The 13,712-nt window shown below is 46.9% G+C and overlaps 1 protein-coding gene across 2 annotated transcripts in view; it reads right to left on the minus strand.

Moving 5' to 3' along the window:
• Positions 1-11,762, minus strand: part of wdr5 (WD repeat domain 5) — a 37,962-nt gene extending 26,200 nt beyond the window's left edge. The window contains exon 1 of one of the 2 annotated variants that reach the window (XM_078550253.1): positions 11,616-11,762. In XM_078550253.1, coding sequence (XP_078406379.1) covers positions 11,616-11,633 — 18 coding nt within the window. In that variant the 5' untranslated portion in view covers positions 11,634-11,762. Of the gene's footprint in view, positions 1-7,310; positions 7,564-11,615 lie in introns of those variants that run through there. The other variant, XM_078550254.1, reaches the window with a different exon arrangement.
• Positions 11,763-13,712: the final 1,950 nt, after the last annotated feature.

A 13,712-nucleotide genomic window follows, 5' to 3' on the forward strand; every position in this document is an offset into this window, starting at 1 on the left:
AGTGACAGCCCTCATGTCAATTCATCATCTAAAGCTTCCTATAGTGAATATTGACAAAGCTACCACTGACTGATTCACACTCTAACAACCTTACTGGCTGTTTACTCCAGCCTGAAGCTAATGATGCACAACCTCAGCAACCCATTGAGCTAAATTTACACATTTAAATCCAGTCAATTATGCCGAATATCTCCTTCAGTCTCCAGAACACTCACCTTCTGTTGCTCCCTCACTGCCACCCCCTGCATTGCCTCAAGCAGTCACTCTTCTAATGTTTTCTCACCAGGATATTCTGCTCCCATTTGTCAGCTAAGCTCAGCCATCTCACTCCAGGGCTGTACTGTATTCTGGTGATGCTCCTGTGCAGCGCTGAGGCAGTGCTATATTGTTACAGATGCTGCTCTTTGGATGAGATGTTCCCCAGTGATACCGTCTGCCACTACCAGTCCTTCAGGTGGATGTGAAAGACCCCACAGCTCTACTTGAAGCAGCAGATGGGATTCTTCCATCCCACCCTGGCCAACGCTGTTCCCAACCAATAGCAGCAAAAGCAGAAAGTCACTCAACATTCCTCTCATTCATGGTATGGGATCTTGCAAGAATAAAATGTCTGCCTTGTTTGCTCACACAGCAGTCACTACACTTCAAAAATCTTGATTATACATAGCACACCGAGACATATCTGCACAATGGGGTAAAGCTTTGCAGAACAACGCTTTTTAAAGCAATCTCCAGTTAATCCAGAATGTCAGTCAATTTAACTTGAAACAAGTGGAGCTGCACACCAACAAACCCCTTGATCCTCCCCCTTTCCACAAAGCCCAAACAGAACTGAACTTCTTGACCCTCTTTTACAAATCACAGATTGCCCCCTTCTCCTTCCCAAATTACTCAACTATTTTATTTTATATACCACCTGGAACACAGCAAGGCATTTCAAGGTGCCTCAAAACTCAGGCAGAGAAGTTTGCAAAGTGCAGGGTAGGGGACTAGCATGGCCAGCAATGGTGAAGTGTGGGAAAAGCATGGTGGCAAGTAGACAGAGTGCAAACAAAATGGTGGTGGGCATGTGTACACAACTTCGGAGTCAGTGTATAAAAATACAGGAAGCTGACAAGAGGTCAGGTAAAGGGTGGGAGGTGAGTCACACTGTGAGAGCAAGAGAGAAACACAGGTATGTCTTGAGTCAAATCCTAGAGATTAAAATTTACACAGGTGGAGCTTGCGCAAGCCTAGGCATTCTTTAATGCAAAAAGTGTCATAAAAACGTAAGCCCTTTATAGAGTTCCAGGATCAGTTCACAACAATAAAACTAGCACTTAAACCAATTCTATTTCAGTTAACAGTAAATAATGAGGGAATAGCCATAGATTGATAACTCGACTGAGGGGGGAAAGAATCAATTCCAATGAAATGCAGAAGGAATTAGTCCTGATAAATGAGAAAAAATGTCAAATATGGCAGCAAATAAATAAAAGGAAATGGTCAAAATGGATGATCAAGGCATTTGCCCAATTTATGTCCACATGTTTAGGGGCTGCCGTGACAGCTGAAACCGGTCAGATGAGCAAAACAATTAAAGTTCATAAAGAGACCTTAGCTGGAACTTGTGTTAATAACACAAAAGGAAATCTAATCAAGTATGCACCCCTCAGTCGAAAGCTGTTCATGAGCAGCTGGCAGCTCTGTCCCAGGCTCCTGTCAGCAAACCAAAGAAGAAAGAGAAAAACAAAAAACACAAAGTGAAAGTGGAGGGGGAGGAGAAGGACAAGTCCTCTCAGGTGAACAAGCATGCACAGTCCAATAATCACAGTAGCAAGAAGCCAGGCAGTGCAATTTCACTGACCAGGCACCGCACCCAGAAACAATTGTAGCAGCAGTGATTCAGTAGATATAGACCCAAATTGCAGGTGTGTTAAATCTACTAACAGAAGCATAGGGTGCGCAGAATGGTTACAGCACAGAATGAGGCCATTCAGCCTGTCGTGTCTGTGCTAGCCCTCTGACAGAGGAATTCACCTCGTGCCAATCCTTGCCTATTCCCTGTCGCCCTGCCAATTTTCCCTTTTCGGAACTATCCAATTCCTTTTGAATGCCTCAATTGACCCTAGCTCAACCACACTCTCAGGCAGTGCATTCCAGATCCTAACCATTATATAAGGCCTAGACATTAGTGTACAGGACACAATTTCAAAATTTGCGGATGATACTGAACTAGAAACCCTGTGAACTATGAGGAGAGAAGTGTTGAACTTCAAAAAGGGCATAGACAAGTTGGTGGAATGGGCAGACAAGTGACAGATGAAATTTAATGCAAAGTGTGAAGTGATTCATTTCAATAGGAAGAACGCAGATAGACAACATAAAATAAAGGGTACAACATTAAAGGGGGTGCAGGAGCAGAGGGACCTGGGTGTATATGTGCATAAGTCATTGAAGGTGGCAGGACAGGTTGAGAGTATGGTTAATAAAGCATAAAGTATCCTAAGCTTTATTAATAAGAGCATAGAGTACAAAAGCAAGGAGTTTATTTTAAACTTGTATAAAACACTGGTTTAGCCTCAACTGGAGTATTGTGTCCAGTTCTGGGCACCACACTTTAGGAAGGATATGAAAGCATTAGAGAGAGGGCAGAAAAGGTTCACGAGAATGGTTCCAGGGATGAGGAACTTCAGTTACGTGGATAGATTGGAGAAGCTGGGACTGTTCTCCTCGGACAAGAGATGATTGAGGAGATTTGATTGAGGTATTCAAAATCATGTGGGGCCTGGACAGAGTAGATAGAGAGAAACTGTTCCCATTGGTGGAAGGACCAAGAACCAGAGGGCACAGATTTAAGGTGATTGGTGAAAGAAGCAATAGGGACATTTTTTTTTACACAGTGAGTGGTTAGGATCTGGAACACACTGCCGAAGAGTGTGGTGGATGCAGTTTCAATCGTGGTATTCAAGAGGGAATTGGATTATCCAAAAACAAAAAAATGTGCACAGCCACCGGGAGAAAGCAGGGGTGTGGCATTAGGTGAACTGCTCCTTCGGAGAGCCAGCAGAGATACAATGGGCTGAATGGCCTCTTTCTACACGTTAATAAAAGTATAAGGTTGAAGGAAGGCCTGATAGAAAATGAGGACTTTGGTTGAGTTTTCACAGGCGTGGGATTGAGGGAATAGAATAATACAAGAAGGGGAGTGGGTGGATACGCTAACAATATGCAACATGGACCTGACAAAATAAGTGAATCTCAAACTGGAAAGAACACAGAATCCTAATGGCTATGGCCTGGGATGCTGAGGCAAATCAGAGTAAATAGCAGAGGTTCAGACAAGGGTGTTGGAGGCAGGGACGGTCCAGGTATTCAAAAGGATTGCTATCTGAAAATAAAGAATGTGCAAGGTTGCAGGGATAAGGCAGGGGAGTGGGACTAGGTAGAATGCTCTTTCAGAGAGCCAGTGCAGACTTGACGGGCCAAATGGTCTCCTTCTGCACTGCAAAGGTTCTACAATTCTGATTCAATCGTGCAAACATTCTCAGATATGGAAGCAGTGCCAGAGGACTTCTTCACAAAAAAGGAAAAAGCAGTTTGTTGCACTGAAACTTCTAAAGGCCACATGATGGGGAAAAAAATTTAAACTCATTTCGAATGAGGTATGTCAATAAGGACAGACTGTATGGATTTATAAAAGGCAAGCTGTGTCTGACAAAACATAACAAGAATTCCTTTAAGAACACAAGGAATAGACCATCGGGCCTGTTGAGCATGTTCGACCATTCAATACAATCACGGCTGATCTTTGGTTTCAACTCCACTTTCCCAACCACTGCCCATATCCCTCAATTCCCGGAAAAACCAAAAATCTGTCTAATCCAGCCTTAAAGTATTCAACAATGCAACATCCACAGCCATCTAGGGTAGAGAATTCTAAAGGTTCGCAACAGTGAAGTAATTTCTCCTCATCTCAGTCCTAAATGACCGGCCCCTTATCCTGATACTGTGCCCCTGTGTTATAGATTCCCCGACCAGTGGAAACAATCTCTCAGCGTCCACCCTGTCAAACTCCCTCAGAATCTTGTAGGTTTCAAGGAAATAGTGTCTCATTCTTCTAAACTCGGGAGAATATAGGCCAATTTTCTCTGCCTACCATCATAAGACAACCCCTCATCCCGGGGACCAATTTAGTGAACTTTCGCTGTACCAATATTATTACATTTCCTTTGTTACAAGCTCCAACAATGTCTTCTTTAATGCTCTGTTCCAATGGTATAACTACTGTTAAGAGGAAAAAAACTACTCCCAGCAGTGTTTTTGACTCTTGCTATTCCTAATTTCCTCCCACACTGATTCTACTTCATGATCTTCTGAGACCAGGTCCTTTCTCACTAAAGTTCTTATGTCACCCTTTACTATCAGGGCTATCTCCTTTTCTATTCTGTCTGTCTTTCCAAAATATTGTGTACCCTGGAATATTTCCCAACCTTCATCACCTTGCTGTAATGGTGATTGGACCTAAATCATTTACCTCTACTTGTGCCACTAGTTCATCCATCTTATTGCAGCTTTGTGTATTCAGATAAAGAACCTTTAATTTCATTTGTTTAACTTCTATTCCCTGCAATGACCTTATTCGCTGATGTACAATTATTGTTAAACTCTCTGTCCCATTCTGCTTGTCTTTAGCCACATTGCTATACTGTTCCAATGCCTCGACCTCTCTCTTTGGATTTCTCAATCTCCCTTCACCCAAATGCCCCCCCCCCCCCCCCGCCCCTAAGGATTATATAGCCTATATGGATTTTCAAAAGGCACTTGAGGTGTTACATACATGGCCTGTTGATAAAAAAAAAAACACTTTTTATTAACGGGAGCGTGGACAAAAAACAGAATAGTGATTTATTAATGTTTTCCTGATTGTAGTGCCCACAGAGCGTCAGTGTGGGGACAACTGTGCTTCCCACTGTAATGATCCAGGGCCACAACATCAAAGTTTACAGATAACACAACAATAAGAGTGGTTAACCGTGAAGGAGACTGTAGGTGAAGACTGTAGGGGACTTCAAGAACATATTAAACAAACAAAAATCCTGCAGATTCTGAAAACCCAAGATAAAAACATCAAACATTGGAAACACTGAGCAGGTCAGGCAGAGTCTGTGGAGAAAAGAAAAGGGTAGTGTTCGTGTTTCAGACTGTGACACAGTGTCAGGATTGCATATCTCATTAAAGAGATCAGAGGCAGGTAGGTAGATGCCAGAAAAATTGAGAGAATTGCAGAGTGACATGTTTGGGGGGTGGCGGGGGGGGACGTGTGGGGGGAAAGAACAGGGAAAAAAAAAATGCACTCAATGGTAAAACTTAACAGGAATAAAAATGCAGAGTCCAAAGGATTCAGATGCACAAATCTTTGGAAGTGGGAGGACAGAAGATAAAACTGTATGGAAGAGAATGGTCTAGCACCACCTTGACTAGTGCATGAAGGATGGTGATATAGGTGATGTATCAGAAGTCACCAAGGAACCAAACAGATGTGAGTGTTTATGTCTTCAGAATAGGAGAGAAAAGGTACAAAAAAACTCCATCATATTCCATATGCCCTGCCACAAACATGCTTGCTGCAAGACTGTACTTGGGAAGCTCAATTTGCAGGTAACGAAGTTCAATGATACAAACAAAGGACGCTTTTAGACTGAAATTCCTGTGACAGCTATGCCAGTCCAACAAGTTAACCTCTCCCCTAGCCACCTTTTCTACAGAAACACAGGATGAACCCAAATAAAATCACTACACATTGCTCATAAATAACGTGGGATAATGCAGCAGCTGGAATTCTATCACTATGTTGGACCATTTTTACATTGCAGATAGTGAAACATCAGATTTGCAAGCATCAAGGCTGACTGCTCATGCTACCCTTCCCCAACCTGAGTCCAGATGCTTGCAAAATATCGTATTACAGTCCATCGTGCTCTCCCCCCACAAAATGACTCAACACGTCCAACTACTGTTTTCTGGAACAAAAACAGAAATACCTGGAAAAACTCAGCAGGTCTGGCAGCATCGGTGGAGAAGAGCAAGGTTGACGTTTCGAGTCCTCACTACCCTTCAACAGAACTAAGTAAAAATAGGAAAGGGGTGAAATATAAGCTTGAAGAGAGAGAGGATATAGTGGGGGGAGGAGCTGGGTGAGGAGTGGGGGAAATTGGGGGGGGGGTGAGGAGCGGGGGAAATTAGGGGGCGAGGAGCGGGGGAAGTTAGGGGGCGAGGAGCGGGGGGAGATTGGGAGTGTGAGGAGCAGGGGGAGATTGGGGGGGGTGAGGAGCAGGGGGAGATTGGGGGGGGGGTGAGGAGCAGGGGGAGATTGGGAGGGGGGTGAGGAGCAGGGGGAGATTGGGGGGGGTGAGGAGCAGGGGGAGATTGGGGGGGGTGAGGAGCAGGGGGAGATTGGGGGGGGTGAGGAGCAGGGGGAGATTGGGGGGGGTGAGGAGCAGGGGGAGATTGGGGGGGGTGAGGAGCAGGGGGAGATTGGGGGGGGTGAGGAGCAGGGGGAGATTGGGGGGGTGAGGAGCAGGGGGAGATTGGGGGAAGGGGACTGTGCGGGGGGGAGATGGGGACTGTGCGGGGGGGGGGGGGAAGAGAGAGACAGGGGCTGTGCAGGGGGGGGTAGACAGGGACTGTGCAGGGGGGGAGACGGGGACTGTGCGAGGGTGGGGGGGAGACAGGGACTGTGCAGGGAGGGAGACGGGGACTGTGCGGGGGGGAGGGAGACGGGGGCTGTGCGGGAGGGTGGGTTTGACAAGGACTGTGCAGGGGGGGAGACGGGGACTGTGCGAGGGTGGGGGGGGAGACAGGGACTGTGCAGGGGGGGAGACAGGGGCTGTGCGGGGGGGAGACGGGTTCTGTGCGGGGGGGATTGCGCGGACGGGGAGGATTGTGTGGGGAGGGATTGCGCGGGGTGATTAGGGAATGGTGGGAAGGGCTGGTGAAGGAGGAGTTAGGGGGCTCGTGGAGATGGGGATTGGGGGGGGTCTGGTGGGGGAGGGGATTGGGGGGGTCTGGTGGGGGAGGGGATTGGGGGGGGCCTGGTGGGGGAGGGGATTGGTGGGGGGGGCCTGGTGGGGGAGGGGATTGGGGGGGTCTGGTGGGGGAGGGGATTGGGGGGGTCTGGTGGGGGAGGGGATTGGGGGGGAGCGGAGCAAGTTTGGGCCTAGGGTTAGGGAAGCCAGGGGAGCGGTGCGGGTGGATTGAGCCTGTCGGGGGTGCAGAGATGGGCCTGAGCCCCGGGGCCTCCGCTCCCCCCCAACAGCTCCCACTATTACCTGGGCCTGGAACCGCCGCTCTCTCCGTGCAGCCTGGGCCTGGCGCCGCCGCTCTCCCCGTGCAGCCTGGGCCTAGCGCCGCCGCTCTCTCCGTGCAGCCTGGTCTTTGCGCCGCCGCTCTCCACGTGCAGCCTGGTCCTGGCTCTGTCGCTCTCCCCCGTGCAGCCTGGGCCTGGCGCCGCCGCCGCTCCTTCAGCTCGATGTGGCGCGAGCGCCCAGTGCGTCTGCGCTAAAGGCCGGGGCCCTGGTCAGCGACAAGGAGCCGATAAGGCCAAGAGAAGACCTGCATCGGAAACACCCGCTATACCGCCAGCTAGAGTCAGACCTCCCAAAGAGCAGCTTGGACGTGGTCCATGGAGCAGGGTTGGAATGCGCTGGCCGAGAGGGCGATGGAAGCAGAATCAATGATAACATTCACAGGACGGTGGAGAAAGAGGATGATAGGGACAATAAGACATAGGAGCCCATAAGACATTCGGCCCATCGAGTCTGCTCTGTCATTCAATGAGATCATGGCTAATCTGATAATCCTCAACTCCACTTTTCTGTGTTTTCCCCATAACCCTCGATTCCCTTACTGATTAAAAATCTGTCTATCTCAGCCTTGAATATACTTAAGGACCCAGCCTCTACAGCCCTCTGTGGTAAAGAATTCCACAGATTCACTACCCTCTGAGAGAAGAAGGAATTCCTCCTCATCTCTGTCTTAAATGGGTGACCCCTTACTCTGAGATTATGCCCTCTGGTCCTAGACTCTCCCACAGGGGGAAACAAATTCTCAGCATCTGCCCTGTTGAGCCCCCTAAGAATTTTATATGTTTCAATAAGGTCGCCTCTCATTCTTCTAAACTCCAGTGAGTACAGGCCCAACCTACTCAACCTCTCCTCATAAGAAAAACCCTCCATCCCCAGGATTAACCTAGTGAACCTTCTCTGAACTGCCTCTAATGCCAGTGTATCTTTTCTTGGGTAAGGGGACAAAAACTGTTCACAGTATTCTAGCTGTGGTCTGGCTAGTGCCTTGTATAGTTTTAGCAAGACTTCCCTATTTTTATACTGCATTCCCTTTGAAATAAAGGCCAACATTCCATTTGCCTCCCCTATTACCTGTTGAACTTGTATGCTAGCTTTTTGGGATTCATGCACAAGGACCCCCAAATCCCTCTGTGCTGCAGCTTTCTCAATTTAAATAATATTCAGCTCCTCTATTCTTCCTGCCAAAGTGCATAACCTCATATTTTCCCATATTATATTCCATCTGCCGAGTTTTTGCCCACTCACTTAACCTGTCTATATCCCTCTGTAGGCTGTGTCACTTGCCTTACCACCTATTTTTGTATCATCCGCAAACTTGGCGATAGTACATTCACTTCCTTCATTCAAGTCATTAATATATATTGTAAATAACTGTGGCACTCCACTAGTTACAGGTTGCCGTCCTGAAAATGCCCCCTTTATCCCAACTCTGTCTTCCATTAGTTGGTTAGCTCTTTTTTTTTTTGTAAAAATATACTTTATTCATAAAAAATCTTCAATCACATTCAAAACCATTTCAAAAACAACATTACAAGGGTACAATCCAGGTTAAACTTTTACAAAATGTATCACCAGGTGCATCAGTACAAACAATATTACAATCATTTACAGCCTTTCATTTGATCTGTACAGCCCGAGGGGCTCTAAACAGTTCCCAGTCTCTCGGTGCGCTGTGGTAGAAAGGTCTTAGACAGCGACCCTTCCCCATTGCGCCTTTGCGGCAGCTGCCCCAAGCTTTAGTGCGTCCCTCAGCACGTAGTCCTGGACTTTGGATTGTGCCAGTCCGCAACAATCGGTCGGGGACAACTCTTTGTGCTGGAAGACCAACAAGTTTCGGGCAGACCAAAGCGCGTCTTTCACCGAGTTGATGATCCTCCAGCTGCAGTCGATGTTTGTCTCGGTGTGTGTCCCTGGGAACAGCCCGTAGAGCACAGAGTCCTGTGTCACAGAACTGCTCGGGATGAACCTCGACAGCAACCACTGCATCTCTCTCCAGACTTTCTTTGCAAAGGCACAATCCACAAGGAGGTGAACAACGGTCTCTTCCCCACCACAGCCACCTCGAGGGCATCGTGCAGAGGGGGTGAGACTCCTGGCGTGTAGGAAGGATCTGACGGGGAGGGCCTTTCTCACCACCAGCCAAGCTACGTCTTGGTGCTTGTTGGAAAGTTCTGGCGATGAGGCATTCTGCCAAATGACTTTGACAGTCTGCTCGGGGAACCATCCCACAGGGTCCACCCTCTCCTTATCCCTCAGGGCCTCTAGGACGTTACGTGCTGACCACTGCCTGATGGACTTGTGGTCAAAGGTGTTTTTCTGCATAAATTTTTCCACCAGGGACAGGTGGTACGGCACGGTCCAACTACTTGGAGCGTTCCGCGGCAGCGTGGCCAGACCCATCCTTCGCAACACCGGGGACAGGTAGAACCTCAGCACGTAGTGACACTTGGTGTTTGCGTACTGAGGGTCTACGCACCGCTTGATGCAGCCGCACACAAAGGTGGCCATCAGTATGAGGGCGATGTTGGGCACGTTTTTTCCCCCTTTATCTAGAGGCTTGTACATCGCGTCCCTGCAGACACGATCCATTTTCGACCTCCAGATAAAGCGGAAGATGGCTCGAGTGATCGCCATCGCGCAGGAGTGTGGAATGGGCCAGACCTGCGCCACGTACAGCAACAGCGAGAGTACCTCACACCTGATGACCAGGTTCTTACCCGCAATGGAGAGGGAGCGTCGCTCCCACATGCCCAGTTTCCTTTTCACCATAGCCACTCGCTCCTTCCAGTTTCTAACGCATGCCCCGGTTGGTTAGCTCTTTCAAAAAGCCAGCACAGGCACTAGGAGCAGAATGACCTGCTTCACCACTGTATTATTCTATGATCTGAGAAAGGTCCACACTCCAAACTTAACCTGACTTTGTTCACTGCACATGTTAACTCACCTGCAGCAAGAGTGGAGGTCGAAAGAGATTTGGATTTCCATGTACACAATCAATAAAATGTCACAGGTGTAAAAAATAATCAGAGCGGCTTACCTAAATGCTGGCCTTTATATCTAGAGGATTAGAATATAAAGGGGAGGAAGGCTATAAAAAGCCCTGGTTAAACAACAACTGGAGTATTGTGTGCAGTTCTGGGCATCACACCTCAGGAAGGATATATTGGCCTTGGTGACAGTTTCTTTTTCTTTATTCATGGGGTGTGGGTGTCACTGGTTGCGCCAGCATTTGTTGTCCATTCCTGCCCTTGAGAAGGCAGTGGTGAGCTGCCTTCTTGAACCGCTGCAGTCCATGTGTTGTAGGTACATTCACAGTGCTGTTAGGGAGGGAGTTCCAGGATTTTGACCCAGCGACAGTAAAGGAACGGCGATATATTTCCAAGTCAGGATGGTGAGTGACTTGGAGGGGAACTTCCAAGTGGTCGTGTTCCCATCTATCTGCTGCCCTTGTCCTTCTGGTTGATAGCGTTCGTGGGTTTGGAAGTTGCTGTTTGAGGGGCCTTGGTGAGTTGCTGCAGTGCATCTTGTAGATGGTACACACTGCTGCTACTATGCACTGATGGTGGAGGGAGTGAATGTTGAAGGTGGTGGATGCGATGCCAATCAAGTGGGCTGTTTCATCATGGATGGTGTCAAGCTTCTTGAGTGTTGTTGGAGCTGCACTCATCCAAGCAAGTGGAGAGTGTTCCATCACACTCCTGACTTGGAGATGGTGGACAGACTTTGGGGAGTCTGGAGATGGGTTACTTGCCACAGAATTCCCAGCCTCTGACCTGCTCTTGCAGTGACAGTATTCATATGGTTGGTAAAGGTAAGTTGCCACCAATAGCCAAGACAGAATGTTGCCTTACTGCATATGGACATGGACTGCTTATGAGCAGGTTATTGCTGTGTAAATGCTGCTTGACAACAAATTGTATCTGAGGAGTTGTGATTGGTACTGAACATTGTGCAATTATCAGTGAACATCCTCACTTCTTACTTTATGATGGAGGGAGGGTCATTAATGAAGCAGCTGAAGATGGTTGGGCCAAAGACACTACCCTGAGGAACTCCTGCAGTGATGTCCTAGGACTAAGATGATTGCCATCCAGTAACCACAACCATCTTCCTTTGTGCTAGGTATGAATCCAACGAGCGGAGAGTTTCCCCCACACCACCATCCCCCACCCCCCATCTCCCGAGCCCCATTCACTTCAGTTTTATGAAGGCTTCTTAATGTTGCACTCAGTCAAATGGCATTTGGATGTCATGGGCAGTGATGCTCACCTCACCCCTGGTGTTCATCTCTTTTGTTCATGTTTCGAACAAGGCTCTCATGGGGTCAGGAGCTGAGCAGCCCTGGCAGAACCCAAACTGAGCATCAATGAGCTGGATATTGCTGTGTAAGTGCCACGAGATAACATTGTCAATGACACTTTCCATCAGCATCTGTGGAGAGAGAAACAGAGTTAATGTTTCGAGTTAGCTCTGTTTCTCGCTCCACAGATGCTGCCAGACCTGCTGAGTTTCTCCAGCATTTTCTGTTTTTATTTCAAATTTTCAGCATCCGCAGTATTTTGCTTTTACACTTTCCATCACTTTACTGATGCTTGGGAGTAGTCTGAGGGGACTGTTATTGGCCTGATTGGATTTGTCATGCTTTTTGTGGACAGGACATGCCTGGGCAGTTTCCACATGCAGTGCAGTGGAGATCCACTAAAATGATATCCAGACTTCAGGCTTTAGATTATAAGGAGAGATTACATAAACTCGGTTTGTATTCCTGGGAATGTTGAAGGTTTAGGGATAATCTGATTGTGGTTTTAGGACTTTGAAAAGGATTTGATTTTTGCTAATGGGGCATGTATACAACAAGGGTTCATAACCTAAAAATTAGTGTCAGGCCATTGAGGAGAGAAGTTAGGAAATACCTCTTCACATAAAGGGTGATAAAAGTGTGAAACTCTCTCAACAAAAAGTAGGACTTGATTGCTGAATTAATATTTTAAAATCTGAGATCGATAGATTCTTACGAACACAGGATATAAAAGGATTTGGAACCAAGGTGTGTAAATGGAGTTAAATTACAGAGCATCCATGATTGAATGGTGAAACAGAGTTGAGGGGCTGAATGGCCTCATCATGTTCCTGTGTTATTAGCCCTGTTGCATTTGAAATGTGAAACATCATCTCCTTATCTGTGGGGAATGGTGACTGCTTAACCCAAACTGTCCATTCACACACTCCTATTTAACTATCAGCATAAATCCACAGTCTGTTTTATGATGCACAGTGCACACCCAGAGTCTCATTTGCTCAGTAATCTCTGGTTCTTTTGTCTTGAAACTGTTTAGTACAGGGAACCTGAGACAAGTCATTTGTGTAGAATTTCCTGGCAGTGACAGTGTGAACAGAGAGTCTGCGTTCGGTCTAGGAAGCAGAAAATAAAGGCATAAACACAACACCAGAGATCTCAGTCAATGTACAGGGAGTAGACAAACAGACTAGTATATTTTACCTTAATCTTTCATTTCCAAACAAATACCTCTGCTAAATGTGTGTTTAGGAAAAGACTTGGAACAAGATCGCAGGAAGACGAGGAGGCCATTCATCCCCTCAAACCTGTTCTGCCATTCAATAAGATCATGGGTGATCTGGCTGTGGTCTCAGCTGCACTTTACTGTCTGCCCCCCATAATCCCTAACTCCGTTGTCGGAATCAAAAATCTGTCTAACTCAGCCTTAAATAAATTCAAAGACCCAGCCTCCACTTACTTACAACTTAATTTCCTACCCGTCTTGGTGTCATTGGCAAATTTAGCTACCATACATTCGGCCCCTTGATTCAAGCCATTGATATAGGTTGCAAATAGTTGAGGCCCCAGCACTGATCCCTATGGCAATCCAATAGTTACAGTTTGCCAACCTGAAAAAGACATATTTATCCCTACTCTCTGCTTCCTGTTAGTTAACCAATCTTTTATCCATGCTAATATGTTACCCCCACACCATGTGCTCTTATCTTGTGTAGTAACCTTTGATGTGGTAGCTTACCAAATGCCTTCTGGAAATCCAAAGTCCACCACATTTACAGATTCCCCTTTATGCACTTTGAGTGTTACTTTGTCAAAAAAAACTCGAACAGATTAGTTTAAACATGATTTCCCTTTCACAAAGCCATGTTGGCTCTGCCTGATCAAATCATGATTATCTAACTATCCACATTAACTTCTTAATAATGGATTCTAGCACTTTCCCTATGACAGGTGTTAACTGGTCTATAGTTTCCTGCTTTCTGTCTCCTTCTTTTCTTGAAAAAGGTGTTATATTAACTCTTTCCAAATCCACTGGAACCTTTCCAGAATCTAAGGAATTTTGGAAGACT

Source organism: Cetorhinus maximus, chromosome 10 (genome assembly GCF_964194155.1).
Source record: "Cetorhinus maximus chromosome 10, sCetMax3.hap1.1, whole genome shotgun sequence".
Lineage (NCBI taxonomy): Eukaryota > Metazoa > Chordata > Chondrichthyes > Lamniformes > Cetorhinidae > Cetorhinus > Cetorhinus maximus.